This window comes from Chelonus insularis, unplaced genomic scaffold (genome assembly GCF_013357705.1).
Source record: "Chelonus insularis isolate UGA/USDA-ARS -01 unplaced genomic scaffold, ASM1335770v1 contig_57_pilon, whole genome shotgun sequence".
Classification (NCBI taxonomy): domain Eukaryota; kingdom Metazoa; phylum Arthropoda; class Insecta; order Hymenoptera; family Braconidae; genus Chelonus; species Chelonus insularis.
In genome coordinates this window covers 327,580-355,551 of record NW_023276654.1, presented here as the reverse complement: position 1 = coordinate 355,551, position 27,972 = coordinate 327,580, and the positions used below count along the sequence as shown (strand labels likewise).

The 27,972-nt window shown below is 32.2% G+C and overlaps 1 protein-coding gene across 4 annotated transcripts in view; it reads left to right on the top strand.

The window, feature by feature from the left end:
- LOC118070371 (dystrobrevin beta) overlaps positions 1-27,972 on the top strand; it is a 300,960-nt gene that overhangs the window by 8,518 nt on the left and 264,470 nt on the right. Inside the window, exons 1-3 of one of the 4 annotated variants that reach the window (XM_035088929.1) lie at positions 3,029-3,290; positions 27,347-27,509; positions 27,591-27,807. In XM_035088929.1, coding sequence (XP_034944820.1) covers positions 3,171-3,290; positions 27,347-27,509; positions 27,591-27,807 — 500 coding nt within the window. In that variant the 5' untranslated portion in view covers positions 3,029-3,170. Of the gene's footprint in view, positions 1-3,028; positions 3,291-16,183; positions 16,214-27,346; positions 27,510-27,590; positions 27,808-27,972 lie in introns of those variants that run through there. The other 3 variants (XM_035088931.1, XM_035088930.1, XM_035088932.1) reach the window with 3 other exon arrangements.

Below are 27,972 nucleotides of genomic sequence, written 5' to 3'. Positions count from 1 at the left end.
CGTTTAAAAATAAAATTAAGTTGGAAAAAAAAATTTTTCATAATAAACAAAAAAGTAACAACAAATAATATCAAAGGACAATATCTCGGCCCTAAATGATAATAGTAAAGTGAGACAACATCGACATAAAAAAAAAAATTATAGAGAATGAATCGCGAATAATAAATAGCAAAAAAAAAGAAACCGCGAAAATACGTAACATTTAAAAAATTATGCAGGTGTTTATGACAGTCATTAACGGCAAGGATAATCCATCGTAAACCTTTTCTTCTTATATATAGGCTTGAACATATAAAAGTAAGAAAAAAACTATATTTTTCAACAAACATCATAAAAGAATTAAACATAGAAAGGCGTAAAATCGGTAAAATATTTAAGGGGCAAATGAAGATAGACACAACTTGCACGGAAGCATCCAGTACAGAAAATAAGTGACAGAAAACATGATTTTTTTACTTTTTAAATGTAGTAACTTTTTTCAATATTCATATTGAGGAATAAAAATTGGCGGACTAATAGAGAATAGTCTGATCTATAATTCCATCTATTTGAAATCAGCAAATCAGCTCGCGGGCAATTATGAGAGCATCAATTTGAGAGCAGAAGGTACAGAAAACATGCATCTTTTGTACATTTTAAAATACATAACTCTTGTTAATATCAATATTAAAGAATAAAAATTGGCAGACTAATAGAGAATAGTCTGATCTATAATTCCATCTACTTGAAATAACTAAAAACCGCAAAACAAAACTTTTATTGAAAAAAGTTACAGATTTTAAAATGTAGAAAGTGAGGGGCCTATACTTTTTACGCCGATAATAGGTAAGATTGACGAAGAAGTAGCTAGAAATTGAGTTAAAATCTGTCAAAAACGGAATTAGGGGCGTGGCCTAATCTGTATTTCGATGAATACTCAATGAATCAATCTCATTTTGGATTTTAATGAAAGCTAACACTCATCATTAATTATGTATTGAAAATAATCCTATAATGTTGAATAGTTATCGAGATACTTACAATTAAACATTGCGTTATGACGTCACGCGCGAAATTTTCAGTATAGAGTAGCGTGTCCCTCGGTACTGTGAATATGAGCCACGAGAGCTCGCTCGTTCGACGAGGGGCAATAGATGTCTAAGGGGCAGAATGTGCAGGTGACGTGGTGCCGAGTATCTACCGCTACTCTAGATGGAAAATTTAATAATGAAAAATGTAATTACAGTAAATTCTATAATGTACAATTCAATTAGTTGATTTTTCTCCTAATTAAATCTTCCTATTCTTATATCTATATAATTTGTAGTAACTTCTTAGAACTTATACTTACTACTCATTTCTAATAATTTAAAGCTATCGTTGTTAATCAAAAACGTTCGGGATATCTTCTGGTTTTTTAGGGACTTTTGATAATGGAATGAGTTCATTCATTTTTTGTCCGAGATTCCACACTAGAGCATTTTTTTTCCCCTCGAGGCATTTTCAGTGTACTTTATTTAAAAACTTATGATCATTTTTAGCAAAATTTCACTCAAAAGAAAAAAAAAACGGATCACTCTTAGGAAGAAACAATTAGTTTGACAGCTATTCGCACTAAAAAATGTGTATGACGCACATAGATTTCTTATTCATAGATCACGTTTAGACAGGCTGATAAAGCAACAGTTACTATAGCAACCATTGGCGCTCGAGTCGCTTTTCTAAAGAATTTCTTCAGATAGAGTCACGTATAGGTGGCGTTGAAACATGGTTCGTATGCGCCAAGCTCTTGAAGGCACAATCCCGTATACGTTTATAAACATTTACATTCACGTAAAAATTCACATTCTAAGTAATATTCCTTATAACGATCAAATTTGCAAGAAAGTAATTTAAATTTTTTATAATGTCACGAAAAGCTTTGAGAGATCTCGGTTTACAGCAGCATAATGAGAGATTATGTTTAATTATAAATTTTAATAACGATATACATTCTGAAAATCTTGAAGATGAACCTATACTTATTGATGAAGATGGATTTCCATCAAATGCAGAATTAGAATTATTAAGAAGAATATCAATAGAAGCATAACTGTTTTTACATATTTTTTTGAATCATTCTATACAAGTTATAGTAACTCAATTTGAAAAATATAAAATATTTACATCTTTCAGACTTATAGGTGAAATGTTTGAAGCTAATGAACTACTCGATACCAATGATACTACTGAAAAAGGTTCTGTATTCGTTATTGCTGATGATAATGATGAAGAAGAATAAGAATATAATAGTAAAGATGAAATACTCAATAATGAAACTAATGATAATAACCGCAATCCTTTGGTATCTGGTATACTCAGCATATTTAGTTCAATTAGCACAGTCGAAATGCACTGTCCAAGTTTAGGATAAGTAAAAAACAGTTTATATCAATTTAAAAATTTTTTAACTTCAGAAAAGTGACCTACAAAAAACAACATTACTGTACATCCTGTACAAATAAAATAAATCCTGAATGTGGAGTGTGTGCAACACTTTCGAATAGGAAATCATTAGATTTTATCGAAATGTCAATTCTTAGTCAAATTCACAAGATGTATCAACGAGAAGAATTCTTCAATTTATTACAAAGAAGATTTCAGCAGTCCAATGAAACAAACACGGTATGTGATATCTATGATGAAAAATTATATCAAGAATGTCTTAATAATGGTTTTCTATCAAACAAAAACAATATTTCGTTTAACTGATACACTGATGGCATTCCGGTGTTGTCATCATCGAAAATAAGTGCTTCGTCAATATATCTCACCATCAATGAAATGCTATCCGAAGATAGAAAGAAGAGGCACATCACTTTGATATTAGGACTTTGGTACGGAGAAAAAAAATCCAGATTTTAATCTTTTTTTCTATAGTTCTAGATCACCGTTGAAGATATTATTAAGAGGTATCAGAGTTACACTCCTTGACGAATGTACAATCACTGTGAAGAGTGTTTTACTTCTGGGAGTTCGCGATTTACCAGCGAAATCTGAATGTCTTAATTTCAAACGATTCAACGGCGAGTATAGTTATCCAGTATGTTTTAATACTAGTGACAAATTAATAATTAGGCCATTATCTTATCTTCAAATATATCCATACAATAGTAACCATGAATTGAAGACATCGGAAAAATGTATCGCCTATGCTGGAATTGCAGCAAATAACAATTTTCAATTTGGAGTTAAAGTACATACAGCTTTATCAAGAATTATGTCTAACTTTGTGCGAGGCATCAACACTGATTGAATGGATGCAGTTAAAGGTGGGGTTATGAAAAAAATATTATACCTTTTTTTTGACAAATCATTCAAAAATTCTTTATTTTCATTATATACCAAGATTGATGGAGCTAATAATCGATTAAAAATGATTAAATAAAAATTTATCAATCCCTCGGGACATTAGAGATTTAATACACTAGAAAGCGTCTAAATTGAAGCATTTTTTTATTTTATTATTCATTACTAATACCAAAGGGAATTATGGACCTTAAGTACTTCAATCATTTCACATTATTCGTAGTTGGTTTTCGATTTTAAGTTCTGAAAAGATTACACATATAATGATGGATGTTGGAGAAGACGTATTAAAGTTATTCCTTGCAGAATTTGAACATCTGTACGGCCTTGGATATCTGACAATAAACTTTTATTTACTCGTACATTCAACTCATTGTGTAAGAGAACATGAACCACTTTGGAGTTACACATGTCATGAACATGAAAATATGAATGGGGTAGAATAAGTAATTTTTGTCATTATAATTATATTGATGGGGATTAAATGTAACTCTGACGTATACATTGCTAATGAAATAGGTTATTCACTGAAACTCTCGTCATTTCTTCAATACGAAATAAATATAATTTCAGAATATTTAGCAAACATTCATGATACTAATTTGAAAAAGCTATTCTGATTTTATGTTGAAAATATTAACGCCAGAATAACAAGTATGAAATAAGAATGATTTCAAGATGTCTAACACAGGTTTAAGATAGAACTTCAAAAATCAGTAATTTCAAGATAAATTCAGGATATTCAGTATGAAGTTAATACAAAAATTTCGATTCGGGATCAAACGTGAGCTTAAAAACTCATAACTTAATGATTAATTTAAAAAAATGTATATCTAAGTATGTATGAGTATAGTTATAAAGTAGAAAATAGTTATTCACTGTCATGATTTCTGAATAATTTTTGTGCTTCTTTAGTATAGAAACAATTCCGTGTAAACAACCAAAGGAATACATTTCTTACGAGAAAACCTCGCGAGGTGGTCACCGCCGACTTAGCTGAGGGGTCTTTATAATAATCTACGATAGAAATAATAAAAAACGAATATTTTTTTCTGCGGAAAAACGTTTTAGAGGTGTGATAATCAACCGCAGTAACCCACACATATTTTTAATCGAAATCATTCAAAATGATTTCATTCGATGAAAACAAAAAAACAACGAAAAATCCCTCTATTTACATATCTAAAGAATTTTCGGATATACATTTTTTTTTTTAATTATGAATAACAAAAAATCTTAAACTCAGAAAATATTAATTTCTTTTTAATGAGACCAATTTCAGTCGGAAGAGCATAAAAAATAACGAGATACGCATCTTTGCATTTTTCATGCAATCATTGCAATATTTTTACATCCTGAAATTTTAAAATGAGATTTACAGTCATCGCCGAATGTAAAATCAACTAGATTTGCAAATTTATCTAGTTTAATAAATGTATAACTACTTTTAAACCATGCATAACGGAAAAAATTAATGTATCGTGGAAACGAGAGTTGATTAAGAGTCAGTGATTGTTATTAGATAATAATATTTCTCAAATATAAATTTAAATCATCTGCTCGGAATAAGACGCTCTCTGAAAAGTGTCTTACAGAGTTTTTCCATATTCTAAACCCAAAAACATCCAATCGTTGAATTCGTCTAGTAGTTCCATTAGGAATAATCATTATATCAACTTCTTCATCCGATTGCTCGGTAGACGTGACAGCTTCATAACGATGTCCAGTCTACAAATCAACAAAAAGTAAACTTTTTTTTTCAACATTCGGAAAAAATATATCCTTTAACTAGATTTGGAAGTGTTCAAAAAAAATTAGTACATAAACTTCCAGAATATATCATATAATATAATATTTGAGTTGAATTTTTTTCCTGAAGTCAGTTTTTCAGATTTCTACGTATACATTATCTGGTCTAAAAAGTGTTGCTTCTACCCGTGGACCAAGTTTTCCAGTTGGTTCTCTTAACACAAGCAAGAGGAGAGTGAGGAGTTTTCCATCAGCTTATATCGTTGGTTATTTGAATGTACATCTAATTGGAAGCTACTTTGATTAACATTATATGTGTTATCTGAACCATATGATTGAATTCCGATGTTACATCGTTGACGAACTCTTTTAGTGTTTGTTTTGATATTTTACGATCTTCAATTATTCTAGATGATATGGATTCGTTAATTTGACAAAACAGAGATCATTGAATCGTAGTTTTTTTTCAGCTAATGGTGTCCATTTTTTTCAAATCAAAATCATGGATTATTATCTCAGCATCGATGCCTTATAACATACCACTACGAGTCCGACCTCCATTGGCCAGTTGTACCTAGGCCCACTTGTCATATTTTGACTTTGCAGCCCCAGGCACAGAGCTTGTAGTACCAACTTTATCCGCTTTGGTCGGCGGTCGCTAACGCGTCTCGCACTCGGCGTGACCACATTCACACTACCATATAGGGCAGTACGGAAGCGGAGCACGACGGATTATGATCAATAATCTTCAATCTGCCCCCGTTGTTACGCGACATATCTCAAGGACAGAAACATCTATGCAATTCCGGGGGCTCGCTATGTTGCTCTATATAGGAACGCATCTCTTCCGAATAGTTCAAAGCTGTTCACGAACTTGAGAAGAGGATCAGAGCTCTCATAGATGTCATAAGCTAGGCCAATCATTAACCTATCATGTAGACGCTCCAAACTTAGTAGTCCACGCCCTCCTAGACCATGAGGAGAGTATAGGCGTTGGACAGAAGATCGTGGATGATGACTCCGGTGTAATGTCATCACTTTCCACGTGATAATGTCCAGATCTTTCAGCTCTTTTCGGAGCCATTTAAGGACTCCGAATGAGTATAGCAAGACTGGGACAGCGAGCATATTCATAGCTGTGACTTTGTTGGACCCTCATGATTCAGAGCCCCATATTCTCTTCAGTCACCACTTGTACTCTCTGCGGAGAGTATCTTTGATGACAGACACGTCCTGTAAAGAAGATTGTGCCTGTCCAAGATATCGGTATGACTCTCCAGCATCCAGATGTTTTCTGATGCTCCCGTCTGTAAGCTCGACATTATCACTCCAGTTCGGCGATCTTCCTTTTACTAAGTGGGCAACTGCGCACTTGTCCAACCCAAACTTCATGCCGATTGCACTGGTATACTCAGACACAACCTCTAGGGCTGTTCCCAGTCTCTCAGGACTTGCCACGTACACTTTCAAGTCATCCATATAGAATAGATGTGTGACTTTGTGTACACAATTGGAGACTCGTCCGGCTTTATATCCAGGCATTCGGCGTAAAGTGACAGATAATGGCAGCAGTGAGATGCAAAATCGAAGAGGACTCAGAGTATCTCCTTGGTATACGCCTCTCCTAAATGGCACTGCTCTGGTAGACACTTTTGTTTTACCAGATGATACGGTTAAACGTGTCCTCCAGAACGGCATTAGATGTTCAATGCATCTCACTATTTGTGGGGGTACTGAAAGGCATTCGAGCAAGTAGAGAAGAAGCTTGTGAGGTGATGTATTGTAAAATTGCATTTCAGTCAGGGCAAATTTTTTTTTCTTTCTTTTTATATCGTATAAATCCACTCATAACAATCATTACTTATTCATATCAGTTTAATAATGTTCTCTAAAGTTTTGTACAATCTCCATTTTTTAATAAAGGAAATTCGCAGTAACTACAAATGTAGTTTTCACAAATGAAAAAAAAAATTTTGCCGTAATTGGGATCGAACCCGGCCCGGCAAAATAAAAGTCTAGTGCTCTGACCACAGAGCTAACATGCTTATACTTGGTTCATTTATGTCCATAAATCATACGTTCCAGGCTTGGGCATGAAGTGTGGGGATATAGCTAGTCGGCGACGCGCAAGAACTTACCGTGGATTGTTCTAACTGTTTTTTGATTTTTATCATCATAAATTATTAAAAAAAAATCTAACTGATGCGCTTATATAAAGATAAGTTCTTTTACACTCTTTGATTTTTTTTACTCTTCCGTCATTGATTAGAAAAATAATTCTGAAAAAAAAATGATTTTTGAAATCAATGCTTGAAATTGTATTTTATTTATTCGTCTTTTTGTTATAAAATATATTTTTAAACATTCCAAACGATAGTTAGTAGATTGGAAAAGATCAGTTCAGAGTCAAGGTACAGTAGTTATTGTGAAATGAATCATTACCTCGTTGATGGCCGATAACAGCTGTATCCGCCATGACACCCCTGAAATCTAGTTAAAAATAAGTGCATATATTTATCTTCATTTTTAATCATAATGAAGTAAGTAATTTAATTGTATTGTTGTTTTTCGATGTGATGAAGAAAACAAGCTTTCGATTAAGTCTTAAATTTAAAAAATTTGTTCATTTATGACGCTATCATTTGTAGAGAAAAATTTTCTGAGAACTTTCTAGGAGGAAATCTGTCTACATCCCAGCCTCAACGGAAAATTTCTTCTCTTACTGAAAAAAGTTATTAATTCTGTAACATAATTAAAAATGGACTCTTCTTGTTCATAATTAGTAAATTCGTCATGGATAATCAAAAATCCATTCTTACAATAAAATTCTGTTTTTTTTTTATACATATCGTTCAGTTCGATAATAATATATTGTGAACAGTCCAACGTTATCGCGAAGATATATGAATATCAAATGTTTAGAATAATTGTACAGAAACATGATGATAGTTTTTCATAGAAAAAAAAATTTTTAAAAACGAAATCAGCAATAAAAAAATTTTAAACTTGTGTTGGGATGGAGAAAATAGCGTTGAGGATAATAAAATAGTCAATGATTATTGTTAATAATGAGAAATTGTGTTCATAGCGATTGAACATTGTTAATAACGAATGATTATCGATCATAATAATATTTGAATAAAAAAATTTTTTAATTGTTATAAACAATAAAAATAGAGATCTATGCAATATATTTAAATTCTTCTAACGCGTAATTTTTTCTTTTGCTAAAAAAAAAGTTAATAATAAATAAATTCGAAAGCCTATTCTAGAATGAATCGACAGTTTTTACGTGGACGTCTGTGTGTGTGTATGTACGTATGTGCATATGTGCGTACGTACGTTCGGAATTGTTTTTCGCCTCGATTATCTCGAGAACAAAAAATGATATCGATGTGGGACCAATTGCATTCGACGCGTAATTACGTAACTTAGAACTGAAAAAGTTTTCAGAAAAATCGGTAAAGCCATTTTTTTGGCAGAATCAATAAACTGGAAAAAAAGGAAATTACTTGAATTTTGCAATTTATTAATTATACCATTTTTTAGACAAAATTTCAAGATCATTGCAGAAATATGAATATTGAATGATTGGAATACTTGTATGGATATATAATGACAATATTTTATCGAAAAAAAAAAATTTAAAAAACAATATCAGCAATGAAAGAATTTCAAACTCGTGTCAGGATTGAGAAAATAGCATTAAAGACGCTATCATAGTCAATAATAATTGTCAATAATGTGGAATTGTGTTCATAACAATTGAACATTGTTACTAACAAGTGATTATTGATCATAGTAATATTTAAATAATAAGTTTTAAATTGTTATAAACAATAAAAACAGGGACCCTTTCTATATATATGAGTACTTTTAACGCATAATTTTTTCGTTTACTAAAAAAATGTTACCAACCGTATGCCATAAATGAAAACATACTTTTTTCGTGTATAACAATGAAATTCGTTGTAAATAATGAAAAAAAGGATCTATGAGGTACATTCGAATTCTTCTAACGCACAATTTTTTCTTTTACTGAAATAAAGTAACTAACCATATCAAATGAATAAAAACAGACTCATTTCGTTATAATTAAATCTGTTATAAACAATGAAAATAGAGATCTATGCAATATATTTGAATTCTTTTAACGCGTAATTTTTTCTTTTGCTAAAAAAAAGTTACTAACCATATCAAATGAATATAAACAGACTTATTTCGTTTATTACAATTCCATTTGTTATAAAAAATGGAAACGGGTTCTATTCAAATTGTTTTTTTTTTTTCCACTGGGAAGTTGGTCGTGTGGACCTTTCGGGGAGCACCCAGACCACTGTAGAGCACTGATATTTTTACAAATCGCATAGACATGTATCTCGTCATTTTTCATGCTCTTCCGACTGAAATTGGTCTCATTAAAAAATGAATAATAGTTTTTGAGTTATAGATTTTTTTGTTTTTCTTAAGAAAAGAAAAAAGTATATTCGCAAGTTACATAAATATGTAACTACAGGTATTTTTTATTATTTCTTATGTTGTTTTTAACGTATTAGGTCGTTTTGGAAAATTTCGATTAGAAATATGTGAAAATTAAAAATTACCTTTATAGGATATCAACTTAGAGGCACATTTTCACCCCTTCAAAATGTTTTAACGCCGAAAAAAAATATATGATTTATCATATTCAACATAGATCATTGTATAAAAACCTCAGCTAAATCGACGTTGATCGCTTTGCGAGGTTTCCTTGTGAATCGAATTGCTATTTATTTCTGATATTGAATTTCCTGACGAAAATATTGCGTCAGTCTGTTTCAGACAAACGGCTGATTCATACGTGGATGACAAATTTAGACCGTCATATGTAAATTTGCTGTCAGCCTTATGTTGATTTCGCTACTATGATACGGTTTTGTGATTCAATAACAACAATCATATAATCTAGATAGCTTAAAAGATAAAATGGCACAAAACATAAATTCACTGGCTGTAAATAATGTATTAATATAATTAAAAGGACGATAGTTTATAGTTGAGTGTTTCAATTAATGAACTTTTTAGCAATACAGTGAGAACAAGAGTAGTTTTTCAGTTGCCTGGGACGATATATGTCCGGTACTAAACATTAGCTTGGACGAAATTATGAATATGAGCTAGTAATCTATAAAATTACAAAAATAATTGAAATTCGATCAAAATTGCAAACCGAGCTCCACTCATTAAATAAATCACATTATTAACGCGACCAAAACTGCCATCATTGAATGTCAGTGAAATATCGCACCATGTACGCGTCCTACATGACTCTGCAAATGACAAAATTGTCATTTTTCAATCATTAATTAAAAGAACTTTAAAACAGCAAAAAGATTTGAAATCCAATTTAATGCTATGTCATCCATTAAATTAAGTCATTTTTTTTAATTCCAGTGAATAGTGTAAGGAAATACTTTTTCGAATATTTTTTAGATAATTAAAAAAGTAATTTTGCTGATGCAAATTCACAGTAAACATTCTTTTTTAATTACTTTTTACTTAATTTGAAAAAGCAGTTAGTGAAAAAAATGTTTCATAAGACTTAACCCAATTTTTAAGATTTATGTTGATGAAATTCTATCAATAGAGAATGTTACAAAAATTGGACCATTGCTCAGGCGACTTGGGACTCTAGGGACCTGCAGGCCTAAGACATAAGACGACCACCTTTACTGTGCATGCGAACCCTGTGCGATGGCCCCGTAACTCAGTGCAGAGAAAAAAAAAGAAAAAAAAAACTCTATCTGGAGAAAATGAAAAAATTTAGAAACTTTTTTTTTCAACAAAACGAACGGTTCTCGCTGCATAACCAGTGGAAGGTAAAAAAATACATTTTGTCAAATTTCAATGGTTTATAAACAATAGTATAAATCATTTTTAAACGATGACATTTGGCACAAATGCTCTTCTCGATAATCTCTATGAGAAACTGTCTTCACAAAAATTTTTGAACTCTTTTAAAATTAATGCATACTAGCGTAGAGGTTTTTCATACTGCTCTTGGACTACTTATAGATATGTGTGGTAGATTTTATTAAAGTTTGCAACAGTGACTAATGAACTCAATTGACATCAGCCGTTATTGATATTATCATCGTTACTGATTGATAGTATCACTATTAGTTAGTAAAATTTATTCATAAAAACATGTGTGAATTACTGAAAATAATGTCGAACACAGTGTTAAATACTTCAGTTTAGATATAGATATGTTGTAAAATCTACAATGTAGCTTATATTTTACAGGAAGTATTATGCTCTTTGAGATAAAAATTGACTGCTTATCAGGTCAATTAAGGTAAAAACGTGACACAAAATAGATATAGGGTCAAACTGTTTTTATACTTCAAAGTGACAATAATACTCATTGATGTTATTTGAGAAATAACCTAATTTTTTATATCCACGTAAACTTATCGATAGTTTTGCTGGATTCGTTTGCTCTCTAAATTACCAGATCCATCTTGACCAGAGTATTCCTAATTACCGATAGAAGTAGGATACTAATAAATTTATGAGAGGATTTTATTTAAAACTTTAAAAAAATTATGTTTTCCATGGAATTACACACAAACTAATCAGGATAACGACAATGATGATGATAGTGATATCTACTCTCTGGAGGTCATCACAACATTAACTGTGAGTATATAGATGATTTTCTTAATGATGTACAGTTCCTTAAAATGTTTCGAGTTCGTAATGAATAGAATATATGCTAAACTCTCAAACTGTCCTTGTAACCATTATCCTCAAATATAATGATTTTATCGTTTATGACGATGTCTCGAAAATTATAAATATCTCGGACGCCGGGAAACTGTATGATCCCGCTTGGTAGAATTCGAAAGACAGCAGTTACACTTTCTACTATTAACATAGCTCTTCTAATATCCCTAGTTGAATCAACCTGATAGTGTAGAGAATCTTCGATTAGCATTCCTAGAACATCAGTTAGTGTTTGGATTATTTTTTTTTTGTCACGTAATCCTTACCTCATCTATACTCTCAGTCATCGCTGAGGAGCTGATATGCAAGACTTTTAAAGATCATATTCAACGAATAATCGATTCATTTGAAAATGTAAACGTTCTATACATCCAAATTTTTAAATCGTGCTGGCTATCGCTTCCATATTTCATCTATACCTTCCTCTTTACTAAATAAAATCTTCTGCAAGAAGGATAATATACTTTACTCACACGCATCCGTCAATACCACAATATAAATTTCTGGTTTCTGCCTGTTTCTTTTTTTGCGCTAATCTCCAAAACGGCTCATTCGATTGCGACCAAATTTCGCACAAATGTAGAGGGCTGAACTTGAAAATATTGAAGCAAATTAATTAGTAACAGACACACCGAGTTATTGGTAGTTATATTGAATGTGTCATAAAATGTACTAATTTTTTTTTCCAAATAATCTAAGAAAACAATTTTTCTCGAATACTTTAATAAACATTTAAATCTTTTTTATTAATTTCCGAAGTGATTATTGGGTTATATTTTACAATACCTTTAGGGCCGTTTCGTGATTTTAGTCCTTCGAGAACTGAAGGCTACCATACATTATCAAACGCGCCTGAAATATCGACGAGCAATGCAACTGTGTTACGTTCTGTGGATTCTTACACTGCTCTTCGCACTGTCAATATTGCACCTACCATTGATCGCCCTTCCATAAATCCATTTTGGTGATCTAAAATATTTCCATGTTTGAAAACGCTTGTTAAAAGACGAATTTTTATAAGTCTTTCAAACATTTTACCGAGTACCGATAGAAGACAGATAGGTCGATATGATTTGTGGTCTGCTACATCTTTGTCGGGACTCTTTAGGAGCATACAAATTATTCCCTCCTTCCAATCCCAAGAAAAGACGCTTTGGGACAAACATTCGTTGAAAAATGTTAGGAATTTTTTTAGAAGGTACGCAATTGCACGCTTAACAACCTCTACTTACAGTAAGTCTAGCCCTGGTGCTAATCCATTCATGAGCATTCGGACGACTTGCTAAAGTTCTTCCTTATTGAATGGTTCTGCATCACCTGTGCTGGGTAAATTGAGAGCGTTTATCTTTATCTGGCTCGGTTTATCTGTGTCCATATCTGGATGGTCATCGACTACGTGTACTGCTAGCAATCGCTTGGCTTTTTTTTTAAGTCTAAGGATCTATTGTTTTCTTCAGTGTGAAGTGCATTTATGACTTTTTCGACCCTTATTTTGTCGGCCGCAATTTCGTAAACCACACTACATTTTTTCTCGTTCTCGTGGGTTGTAACAAACTTTTTCCAGCTCTTCGTTTTCGCTTTTTTTAATTGCTTAGGAGTACTCCTTACTTGCTGGGGGTATCGAAGTCTCTTTGCCGTGATTCGGTGGGTATCAGCACCAAGCTTTTTGATGCACTGCGCAGTCTGCAAACATCCCGCTTTAAACGGGACGAGTAGCTGTTTCACTAGGGATTCGCTTTTCTTGGTGCTTTTCGACGTGGCATAGATTTTTCGCAAAGTTCTGTTAACCCATTTACGAGAGTGTCAGCAAATCCATCAATGTTCATCGGGACGTCCAGCAATGGCCCAGCGGAAATGGTGCTTTCCAGCTCGGTTATCAACTTACCGAAGGCTTCCCAATCAGCTACTTTGATATTGAACCGTTGGGTTGCCTCCGCATAAGTTTCACCCTGCACTCCACTTTGACCAATGGGGATTCCGATGACCAAGTAATCTGACCCCTGAACCAACTCTCTTTCGAGTGACCATTTGCTTAGGGACTGTGACAGTTCCTGAGTCGCTACAGTTACGTCTATATACAATTATCCTCTTGAGGAGTTGTATGTGAGACCTTCTTCAATTTTATTAGGAACTTCTATATCAAACTCAGTGAAGAAATTTGCAAGCATTCCCCTATGGTGTCGAAATCTGGTGGCTACACAGGATATCGGGCGTTCGCATCTACACACATAAGAACTTACTCGCCTTTAAGAGTAGTCAAGACTTTCCTTATGTATTTAATGTGAACATCAATTGGATCTTTATATTGAAAGTAATGCGCAGTGGATAAGCAGGGCCGGTTCTGGATCACTCTGCAATACCGGCCAAGTCAAAAAAGTAGGTTCTGATCCGCACTAATTACCGACCGCGATGACTTCGACGATAAGTTGCCGACCGCGATAAGTTATCGACACTGATAAATTATCGGCAGCGATTTTTTTTACCGACCTCGATAAATTATCTTCAATGATAATACCGATTTTTTACCAACCGCGATTAAAATTTCATCATCAGCAAAAATAACTGATTTTTTTTCAAAGTTTTGTCAGTGTATTGATATTCTCTCAAAATTTGCGCTACCGACTATTAGATTTTTTCTGGAAATAAATGAATGAAAACAGTAATCTTTTTCGTGTACACAATTTACTTATAGCAAAAAAAAATTTGATTAATACATGAATAATATAATCATAATTATATAATATGTATATTTTTTACAATATTTTATGTTAGTTTTCTCATTTGCGCACTTAAAGGTTTATACTCTATTATTCGATCATGTAAGATCAAACAATAGGCTGATGTGTTAGCAGGAAAAGCTTTCGATGATTCAAATTCCAGTCGAACATCAACTGGTCCTGATTTTAAGGATTCATTTTGTTTAGAACAATCAATTACAACGAGTGGTGCTATATCTATAAATTTTTTTTTCGTGAGTAGAGGTTCTGCTTCTTTATCATAATATGATGTTTGGAAATCTCTATACATATCATATAATAAGGCAAATTGATTGTGACTTATGTCAAGATTCATGTTGCCATATGGATAGCATTGTGAATTGAGGAAAAGTTTTACATCCCTTAAATCACAATGATCGAAATGACTTGCATCTTTTGTAGCATCATTTTTGCGTGCCGTATGAAATCCTAATATAACATAGCGGGGCTTTTCCAATTGAGTTGATGTTTTTACGACCCATACGTGTTTGGTTGTGTTCGGCAGCATTGGATATTCATATAATTCCCATGATCTGAAACTCACTGGAATCGGTGGGTCTTTTGCAATGTAACTTAACAATTCTACTTTCCTTATGTCTGTAACAGTAACATAAGGAATGATCCATTTCATTTTTATAAGCGTGATCGTCTCTTCAGGTTCCGCTGTAGCTTGTAAAATTGCATTAAGATCGATACTTGAACGAGTAAGTATTAATTCATGTTTGGCATTAACAATTATGCGATGATAATCTTCAGCAAATCCCAGTAGCATATGTAACGGTATCAAAACATCAAAGTATCCATTATCATTGAATATTCTTTCATTATCAATTACCCAACCTACATTATCTAAATAATTTTTTTGACCTGGATGAATAGATAGATATCCCTTCATGAGACTTGTAAGACCAACATTTTTATTTCGATCAATCTCAACACCATTCAATTCATATCGTATTTCTTCAAATAAATAGCATACGGCCATATTAACGAATCTTGATGTTGCTGCTACTGCATTTCCGTTAGATTTTGTAAATTTCCCCATAATATGAAGGGAACTTTTGCTTGGCAACAGACATAAATCTTGATGTTGAACTGAGATATGTATCTCATCATTATTATTATATGTTGTAGATGCATATGGTTGATGAGCATGCACCTTAATGTGTGCAATAGACTCATCAAATATGACACCTTTGCTTATTGCTAATTTTTCTTCTTTCATGGTAAAAGACATGCAAGACAACACACTTTCACTTTAATTTTGTTGCACTTTTGCGTATTTTTAGTCCCAGACTTTGTAGGAATAATCGATTTTGATAAGTTAATCGTTTGAATTTTCTTCGATAACTGATGGGATTCAGGCATGATATGTTAGTTTTATAGCTTCCCCCTACTATTGGTTTATAAACAATCCCCATTACGTGACTGATTTCAAATGTAAACGTATTGTTACAGTTTCACCACGTAAATTAACCGATTGACCGTCTTGATCAACAATGCGCAGTTGTAAATTATGTATTGTCTGTACGGTGATTGGAAGATAAATGACGTTTGATGGAACTTCAATAATCATATATCCTGGTGGAACTGATGGGAAAAATTCGTGAATCGTATGTACCAACTGATTATTCATGTATGCTCCTGTAGTAATATCACATTCAATCCTTAATGCATTAATTTTCAAGATAGATACTGGTAAATCTGATGTGTAAGTCAATTTTGGAAAAATAACTCGTGGACTAAAGCCCAACAGACTACCAATAGAATCATGCGGTTTGAAATTTATTGTTGCATTTTCACTGTAAACTTCACTGTGTAGTTCATTATTATTGGGCTTAATAGAAATTGATAATTGAGTATCAGCTTTCTTCAAATAATTTTCAATGTCTTCAATTTCATAGCTTCCTGTGGGTATTTTAATACTTTTATCTTCACCATTGAGTGTATAATAAAATTTATTATTGCCGTTATCAATATTTGCAATGGAATTGAAGGTTAACAATTCCACAAGTCCTAGGGTATATAGGAAAAGAATTTTACAATAAAGAATTTGAAGCACTTATGAAACAATATAATATCGAAATCTATTCCACATTTAGTAATCTTAAGGCATCTATATGTGAACGATTTAATCGCACGTTAAAAAGTCAAATGAGGAAACAATTTACGTTGCGAGGTAATTACCAGTGGATAGACATCTTACCAAAATTGATGACATCATATAACAATAGCAAACATAGAACCATCAAAATAAAACCGATTGATGTTACTTAAGCCAATGAGAAACAATTACGTCATACTATCGACAATAATAAACTTGAAGTTCAACAAAAAAAAAGACTAAATTTAAAGTTGGGGACAAAGTACGCATAAGTAAATATAAGCATGTTTTTGAGAAGGGATACACCCCTAATTGGACAACTAAAATCTTTAATGTAAGTCAAGTATTGAATACTGATCCAGTAACCTACAAGCTTGTCGACTATCAAGATCAACCGATTGAAGGAGGTTTTTATCAAGAAGAATTGACTAAGGTTCAATACCCTGATATTTATTTGGTAGAAAAAGTTCTGAAAAAACGTGGTAATCAAGCTTTTGTCAAGTGGTTAGGATTCGATAAAACACACAATAGCTGGATTAACATAAAAGATTCATAATGTCTCTAACTAATGAGTTAGAAACAATGACTGCCAAAATGTCTTTAGCTGAAGAGCTAGAAACAATGGCTGACAAAATGTATAGTGATGCTCAAAAATTACCACGTTATACAAAAGATAAAGCTGCTAATATTAAATGGATATCTTTAACTCATAAAGAACAACAACAAATTAAAAGAGAAAAAAAAATAATTAAACGTCTTGATAAAATTAATAAACGAATGTTAAAAGAAATTTAAAAAAATAAGACCAATAAGAATGAAGATGATTTTGTCATATTATTTGTAGAAGATGAGTTCAATATAAACTAATGTAAATAATTTATAATGTTATTTTTTTTTATTGAATAAATTTTTTTTTTCTTACAAATTATTTTTTTTTTTTTAACATAAACCTCATATTTACAATAATTTACTTAGACTATTTAATATAAATTATAACCTCAAGGAAGTGTATCAGTTGTTTGTGCTAGAAGAACTCTTTTATTGTCTTCCCAACTTAATGCTAATTTTTGTCTACTAATTGTATGGACTTCATGTTTCTTGCTGACTACATGATATTCCGTTTTACATAATTTTTCATGATCAAGTAAGCATTTTTTGTAATCATCAAATGTTATAGATTTTATTGTTGCAGTTTTGACACCCTTTGCTTTACTATATTTGTCTTTTTTATTTTGAACTTTAAATGTGTACATTTTTGCTTTTAGACCAATGAATTCCGTCATTATCTCACCTTTATTTTCATCTTTTATAAGGCCTACAATTTTTTTTATTAACTAATGGAATATTGAAACGGTTATTTGGTGGATAGTCTGAGGTGTCAAATTTATGTATATTATCTTTGATGCAATCATAAATATCAGCATTGAGAAATTGATAAATTAAACTATCTGTATCTGTGTATAATAATTTTATCTGATTGTCTGTAAATTGTCTTTTAATTAAATTGTAATGGAAGTCATAAATAAACATTTGTGAAAGATCTAAAACTACAAATCCTACGTATATCGGCTTATTGAAATATATATTTTTTCGCTCCATTTTTATTATTACCATGTCATTGTCAAAAATTATACTATTGTGGAATTTTGGAGAGGCAATGAGATTTTTTGCACCATACCGACCTTCCCACTGTGTAACTAACTTTACATCTTTATACTTCCGAACGTTTTCCATTGTTTTTCCGTAAACTGCATTATTCATTAATTTATAGAAATTTTTTTCAAAATCATTTTTAGATTTTTTTCGTAAATCTGTATTCAGATCTACATACTTCTTCATCCATGGTGATTGATTAAATTTAAGGCTCTATGGATTTTGGTTACAATCATTCCTAAATCGAGACATTGTTTTAAATTTCTGTAGTGAATCACATATTCAAGTTTAGGTAATAATGTCGTCATAAGTTTGCTGCTATTGCTGTTTTGAGGTTTACGGTGTTCAGGACACAATGGCAAATCTTTATGATGCTCGTGTAAGATTTTTGGATACTCTAAATCAACCTCGAAAATGTAACCAACTGGAGAATCATTGGAGATATTTTTAATTATTTCACAGATATTAGAAATATTGATGTCATCTTTCAAAATACATGAGATATGATATATTTTCATTGGGGTTATAATCATTACACATATACGGGTTATTTGCTCTTGCATATCTATTTGAACACTGTGCCACTCCTCCTCTAATACCTTTTTCTATGAAATTAAGCATTTCCACATTGTCCAAGAGTTTGAGTTCAATTTCTGTATATTTCAACATAGCATCAAAAGCTAATCCAGGTGCAGTGTAGTAATGTAACGGATCAAGCTCATAAGTAGAGATACAACTTTGTCTAAAATTTTGAAAAATGTCTGCTAACAGAAGAACGTCTGTTTTTAAATATAAATCTGAATATTCACCGAGGGTGTTTGGTTGAAATTGATCCCAAACGTGGCGTGCATGTTGGTAATCGTCATCGGAAATGGCCGAATCGTTGAGTTTCGAATAGAATTTTGTTTTGTCAGGTAGTTGTCATTCGTCAAGTTTTTCCCAACTGTCAATACATTCATGTGGGAAAACACCTTTACGAGTTACTAACTGAAATTTATCTGGCTCGGGATAGAAACTTTTGGTAATTGATTTTGCGTTATTATCCAAAAATGATCCAAGTTTCTCAATACTATTGCTCATGAATCGGAAAGAATCAATAAATCGTAATTAAACAAATATTTCTTTTTTCTTTTTTCGTGGGAAATTTTCTGATCAACTGTTTTTGTAAATGCTATGTATTTTTTTTTATTGACAGGTAATAATTCCATATAACCTTTAAATAATGCAGCTAATGATTTAATAGAAAAATGTGAGTCATATCCTGAGAGGTTATGAAAAATGATGAATTATGCATGAATTTTGATCATTTAAATTACAATTAACATGAGCAGCGCCTCGATAATTGTCTGTAAAGTGACAGTGATCATGTACTTTCGTTTCATCATGTAAAAATGATTTATTACAAATGTGACAGATTTTTGCATTATGAAAATCGTTTAACTGTTGGGATGTTAATGGTTTCATTGGTACTACCTTTTTTAGGTGAGTTTTGACAGTTTCAGCTATTTTTTTCAACTCAGTCATGAACCAGTTTATACAATTAACGTCACGTTTAAGATTAAATCGACATTTTGAATTGTCATATGTACAGTGCATATAATAGGCTACACTACATGGAATATGCTTTTGATTACCTTCATTATCAGGTTCAAGAATACTCTCAAGATCGGCATAGATAGCAAATGGCACAGGCTGTTTAAAATGAAAATTTTTAAATTTTATTTTAACACCTTTTTCCGGAAGTGAAATTCGCGTATCATTCATATTGATACAATCTTTTTGATGATTTTTCTATCTTAAAGTGATTTAAACATCTATCACATAAGAATAGTTTGTGTGCATTTTTAGAAATTTGATTTCCAACTAATCTTGAAAGATCCTTTATCAGACAAAAATGAAAAACTGGATAAATATTATTATTTTCATCACCTACTTCTACTCTACTTTGTACCATTAACAGGTGAATACATGGCTCATCTACTTTATAATATTTACTTAAATATAACGGAATAATTTCACAATTATTATCTAAACCATACGTACATTCATCTAAACCATACACATTTATTGCTACATCGTTGAGTTTTTCAAATTTTGGAACATCATGTAAGGTTGTGGGACAGTTGATACCCTCACATTTTAACACACTTTTGTAATCAGAATATGAACTTGTTCTTGTTGAATTTACAAAAACAGGATAAAGAGCTGCAGTAACAGTCCAAAAGGAACAACATTGATCGTTGTCTTTAATATTTAGTACTGCTTTTTTTTGTTGTATAAATTTTGGTAGAGGTATAAATGTAGATTGTCCAGCTAATAGAGGTTGATAACTATTAATATTGACTTGCAGATATTCAATTTCTACATTCTACGTTCAAGTGACCAACCAGAATCTCGTTCTTGAAAATCCTCGACTTTTGTTAGTAATTTGTCAACAACATTTTCCAGAAAATGTTTTTTTGTGTCTGTTGATGGCAAAATTGCTTCATTTTTAACATTAAAGTACTTAATTTCTACAACTGTTCTATCATTTGTTTGATTACTGAATTTACAAGCAAGGACAAAGTTCACTTTTGAATTTCCCTCACTTGTTACTATATCTGTCAACTTTTTGATAATCAGCTTTTCAGCGTCCAACAAGAAGTCTCGTAAATTTGAATGTTGCAAGTTAATGACAACACCAGTGCGAATTCGATTTTGGAAAATATTTTCTAAATCTTTCCATCGAATCAATTGTTCTGTTGATTGAAGGCTTCCTCCAACGATTGAATGATTTATAAACTTTTCATGTAATGTTGTGAGTGCTGCAATTATCGATTGAATTCGTTGTTTTTCACCAACCGATAAACCACTCGATTGCAAATGTCTGTTTAATGTAGTCATATTGTCACTACTCATTCGCACCCACTTATCAATGATTTCACTAGATTCATGATTCAAAGATGGTAGAAGAGCATAAGCCCCCTCCATCATTTTAATCAAATCAGAATAATAGTTCGATGCACTCATTTTTGACTATACTAGATATACAAACTTCGGAATTACAATGACGGAAAAGCGTGTTTAAAAAGATTTATATAGGGTTTTAGATGACCTTGTAATGAATGCCATAATCCAAAAAATTTCTTGAAAGTTCGAGAATATCAATTACCAAATTTAACTTATATTAAATAACGATTTTCTTGAAATGTAGAGAGAGGAAATATTTAAATCAAAAGAACAATAATTTCAATTTTCATTTCATTCATTGTATTCATTATTTTTGTGACATGTAAAATTTTAGATTAAATTTCATCATTAACTATGAATTCAAAAGAATTGTTAGCTCCACCATGGTACAACAATAATAATCTGTTGTCAGCAGCCAACTCAACCAATTTTTCAAATTCTTTATGATTTTCCAAAATTTTCACCGTTCTTGGAGGTAAAAATATCATGTAGCTATTTTTAACTGTTGCCACAACTTTTGTTCCATACACAGTTTCAAGTTCTTTTAAATCAGTATTTTTATACGTTTTAAACGGTTTTAATGTATCCATCTTTTTGGTTGGTAAGTACGTCTCACAATTGGCAATTTTATTTAATCTTGATAGATCCATTTTCACTGTTTTGAATTATGTATAACAATGTATTTCGCACAGTTTCAATTGATCAGTGATTTTAAACATGAGTTGCATGGGTATAAATACAATTCATCCCCTCCAAAACAAAGATTCCAGAATGTTTCAATTTTTGATGCAATCATAAATTAAAACATGCATAAAAAAACGTTTGCGTAATGTTTTATCATCATCCCCCGCTGAAAACTTCCAGAACATGTCAAGGCTGTGAATCATCCCTGAGATCATTTAAATTTTTGCTTAATTTTTCAAGAAAAAATCTTGAGGGGTTGGCATGATGTTTCATCATCGTTCTTGCTGAAAATTTCAGAATATCGAAAATTACATGTAATGAAAAAAAATATAATTTTATAGACAATCGTTGTAGTGATGGAACAATAAGATTAGATGTTATAATTTTAAAGTGGGGATAAACATATAAATAGATGATTTACCAAAAAACTTTTCAGTTGGGTTTTACATTTTGGCATGTATACAAATTTTTGAGCGCATCATGGAAATGATATTGGATGTTCAAGGTTTCAAGCAGCCAAATAATCAGTTTTTAGTGAAAGAATTGGTGACTATTACAATCCAAGATAATAGTGATGGTATGGAAGACATTTCAGTGATAATTTTTGAACCGCCATATCAGTGGGAATATTTACCTGAAAAATATGAATGCATAAATTCGTGGTTGATACGTAATTATCGTGGCATTCCATGGAAATCTGGAACAATACCATATGATAAACTTCCATACATTCTTCGTGTACATGTTAAAGATCGAGACCGTATTTACGTGAAAGGAGATGAAAAGAAAAAATGGTTATAAAGTTTAATTGATAACTCAAAAGTTGTAATTAATTTGGATTAGCTTGGATGTCCTTCGCTACATGTTCTGGATATGAATTATCTAAGAGATTGTGGGGTGCATAATGGAGAAAATAAAGAATGTGCAGAAAAGAATGTAAAAATTCTAAAAGCATGGTATATGGTGAATTTTCGTAAAAAAACCCCATTTGAGAAGTCATTCAAATTGGATTGTTTCTTAAAAAATATAACAAAAATGTCAAGTGAAGATATTGCTTGTCTTCCAAAGTATTTTTTCTTGAAGATTGTTCCAGAATACATCGACGATATTTGGGATAAATTACCGGAACATTTACAACTCGATAGAGATATCTTATTGCATCGTAAATGTTACAAACATTACATGTCATTAGATCATACAAGAACATTGAGAATTAATTGTATTGATTGTAAAAAAGAAAAATTCATTCATTTAAATACATAAAATGAAAATGTATAATTTTTATTTCTTAAATAAAAATTCTTTCTCAAGATTAAAATCTTATTATTATTGTTAAAGAAGTCATTTAACGTAAATAATTATAGATCATAGTTCAGAAAATATAAAATGAAAAAAGATAATAATTTTTCGTTTCAATAATTTTTTTACATTTAAAATACGTTTAGTTATGATTACTCATACAGTAAATAAAATATTTCAATTGATTATTCATAATATGTATTCTGTCTTACTTCAATAAGTAAAAGAGAATGAGAGCATAAACAAAGTGAAAAAGAGATAAGGGTGAGGAAAATATGATGCAGTCGACCGACTGAGTCAAACGTTAACGTTTCTAAATGAAATAAAATAAGTCGATTATTTTTTGACACATGGCCCTTTTAACTCTTGCATAAATCACAGCTTCTTAGCGGAGAATAAAAGTATAGACAAAGTGAGGAAGCGGTGGCGGAGCGAGGAAAAGAAGATAGCAGAGGCATGAGTGACAAAGAAAACACATTTAATTAAAAATCCAATCGAAAAAATATGTGTCTAAAATTATTTATCCATAGTAGAGATCGTTGACAAACTATTTTAATAATTAAAAAGAAAAAAAATGTCATTTATAAATTTTTTTTTAAGAGAATTTTTTCTTGTTGTCAAATTCTTTTCTTTATCTGTAATTTGATGTTGAATGATATGATCACGGCCTCTCTATATAGATTTAAATCAATATCGTTCAATGATTTTTTCACCATTGGCCTCTTTGAAAAATATAAACATTTAGCCATGGTGTATAATGCATAGGACAAAATATTTAGTTCATTTTCGACAGTCAAACTGATCAAACCATACCAAGTAGTGACTTTTGCTTCATTCAAGTATAAAAAGTGTGTTTTTTTTTTAATTTTTATGCATTAATATAATTATTTATTGAGTGTAATTGTGAATTTTATGAATTGTTAAATGATAATTTATCAAGTGGGAGAATTTTTCTTTTTTTAAGTTTGAAAACAATCTATCATAATCGTTATTACTTTTTAGAAAAAGATGTGCACTTTTATTTTTCTGGAGGCCTGGTTCGATCTACCGATCACCCTCCTAGAAATTATTATTCTAATGACACTTGAAGATCATTGGGAAAAGACGGGAGGGATAGAAGGCGCTACCCTTACACTTTATGGCGTAACGGCTACACTGTCGAAGACAGTGATAGTGAGGTAGAAGTTCTACCTCCTTCTCCAGCGACTGTGTCATCGGAGGATAGTGAGGTAGAATTTCTACCTCCTTCACCTCCAACAATTGACGACGATGATAATTATGATGATGATTCCACTGACTATGATGATGGTTATGATACTATAAGTCTTGTTTTATGATTAGTTTTTCTAGTCTTACTTATATGAAAAAAGTTATTAAAGCAAATAATTTTGATTCCTACAGGTAGATTAATGCTACTTGGGAACCATCATTCAAGGGATCATTATTTTTTTATAAAAAAGAAAAAATATATTATAATTTTTTTTTGAATAAAAAAAAATGGACTTGAAAGAGACATTGTTTTTACTCTAAAACCTTTTCCCAATCATCTAACATCCTTGAGACACATCACCGCCATTTTTTTTCTACGGTTATTTTTCTGATAATTATAATATTATCGCTGAAGATAATTTATCACCAATCAGGATCGGTAAAAAAAAAAATCGCTGCCGATAATTTATCAGTGTCGATAACTTATCGCGGTCGGTAACTTATTGTCAAAGTTATCGCGGTCGGTAATTAGTGCGGATCAGAACCCACTTTTTTGACTTGGTCGGTATTGCAGAGTGATCCAGGACCGGCCCTGCTTATTTACTATGCGCAATACCATAAAATGAATAACCAAGCCCTTTAATGTGAGCACACGCGCAGTGTGCGTTACTGAGTTCATCGATATAGAGCATTTTAAGAAGACGATTAATTGCAGCAATAGCCGATTTGAGTATTTCCCGTTTATGAGTTTTTGCGGCGACAAGGGCTTGGCCAAATTCTCTTACTGCGTAACCTCGTGAACTGGCATTTGTGGAGTAGAGCTCCTGTAATAACAGTATGTCTAGTTTCTTTCCTTTCACAAGTGCATACGCTTTTTTGTAGAATTAATGTTAAGATAAAGGTTTAGTCAAAAACTTAGTCAAAAGACGAAGTTCATCTGTTATTCTGACGTTGGCATTCTTTGCGATATTTTAGGACGGCGTTTGACTACTTGGAATCAGGATAATGCTTTTGCCGGCTTTGTTGTCTTGTGGTCGCACGTTGTAATGCTTCAATTGGTTGCTATGTTATTTGCCTTTGTACCCGATGCAAATCTGCAAGATAGACTGATGCATTGCCATATTCGACCTACCGTTAATACACATTTTCGGGTTGCTAGTATTTCTATATTTTAACACCTTAAGATCATGCATCTGTTGATCAGTGCATCCCTAAGGTACTACTAATCTTTTTCATTTTATTTATTGTTTGGTGAAATTTTCCAGCCCAAACGAAGTGATTATGCAACCATAGGTCGATGCATCGCTATTCATGGTTTTGTTGTGAGATTCTCTACGGACACAAATCAATCAATGTGATAAATACACACCTGTACACTTACACTTGACCAACACCAGAGTGGCATCTTTGGCCCAAGGGCGATCTTAGCGCATCCTCCCATCAGAAACTTAAGAGCGGCCTAAATTTACCCCCACTTCTTATAGATATCCCTAGGTAACACCTTACACATAAATCCACCTCCTCCTCCCTCTCGTGTCTACAACTATGAGAATTCTACAACATCTAACTTTTTGATGACGTCACTGCGGCCGAACTCTTATAGCATAACTACTAACAAACAACTGAATTTCCATTAATCGTTGCTGAATTGGAACATAAAAAAACTTTTAAGATTTTTGTTTGCATTTTATTCACAACCACAAGATAAAGGTGAATTTTTAAGACTTTACATTATAGTTAAAATGTATATCAGCCTTTCTTTGGCACCGATTCCACAGGCACCCGGAGACGTCTGTTTTGTCTGGATTGAGAATCCTTCAACAAATAAAAATCACTGAGGTTTAATTGTGTTCTGACTTGGAGGGCCTTGAATCAGCGAGTCTGAACATATTTGAAAATTGTGTAATGCCGGACTTGTCCACCGGCAGGTCAGTCAACTCACTGGACCAATCGTCGGGAAGTATTTCCTTCATGGCCCAGCAGACAACTCTACGGCCCTAGTGACGCCAACAAGCACGTGGTCGAGTACTTGTGGCGTCAGTTAACTCCAGACAAATCACGCGGTTGAGTTAGTGTCTCATGGATTAACGTGAACAAGTATTATCAGTCTACACAGTGCGAGTGGTCCAGGAAAAGCAGTTTTGTGTTTTTAAGTGCGGGGCTGTGCTGGCGTTGACGCCGTAGTGCCTCACGGACAGTCACACGTACAGCACACACCCGAACAACTCCGCTATATTGTGTGCCTGTCGCTACATGCTGTGTGAGATCATTTTTGAGGTTCTATTACTCAGACAATTTTGTTAGTGAATTATATGAACAATTAATGGACAACTCACAAACAATTAGTAATTAATTAGATACACAGTCATAGGTTAAGTGTTTTTGTTAATAAAAAACCCAGAAAACCATATTCTTTCGTGCCAGTGCAATTTTATTCTCTACACCTCCTCGCATCCAACCTTTTTCAATCCACCTAAAATTTTTTATCATTCATTTTTCAATAGCTGACTTAAAGTCTGAAAAACTTGAATTGTCTAATTTGCTTATAATGCAATTGAATTGTAAGTGAATTTAAGTTATGCTATCTATTAAATACTTTTTATAATTAATTATTGTTATAGTCTCAAAAAACTCTTAAAAGCATTATTAACAGTGTTACTTTCCTATCTAGTATATCCGTCTTAAGTTAGATGTAGTACAACTTCTTCTAACATATTTTAACAGAATGGAATTGTACTATCATTTTTTGGCATTCAAACTCTGAAAAATATGAGACAAACTGTTTCAGAGAACACTATTCGCTATCGCAGAATTCGAAAGAAATTTTTTTATTTGTATTTTGTTCCAGATAATGGAAGATGAACAACTTGTCAGTTCCGATTTCGATATGAGTGGAGAGAATAGTAGACTTCATCTGTTACAAGAGCTGAAGCAGCAAAATTTCGACTCTATTCGTTTTGCATCATACCGTGTAGCTTGCAAATTGAGATTTATTCAGAAAAAAGTCCATCGTAAGTGGAAAATTATTCAGAGATTCGTGATTATATAAACTGTACCAAAAAACTAAACTCAAATTTTTGAAATAATTTTAGTTCACAATGTCGATATATGGAATATTATTGAAGCATTTCGAGAAAATGGACTCAATACACTAGACCCTTGTAGTACTATTGGGGTGTCAAGATTGGAAACACTTCTCTCTTCACTTTTTCATGCTTTAAACAAGCGAGTTCCGGTTTCTCAACAATGTAACATACAAGCGACAACAACATTGCTGTTAAATTGGATATTAGCAGCATATGCGAGTAGGTACGATGATTCAATATATTTTCCGTGTACGATAATTTACAACTATGAAAAAGTTCAATCGATTTACTCGAATGCGTAGAGACAATCTTGAATATTTTGTGAAAAAGATATGTTCTAGAAAAACCAACATAGTGAGACCGGGAATCAAACCGAGATTTTAAAGTT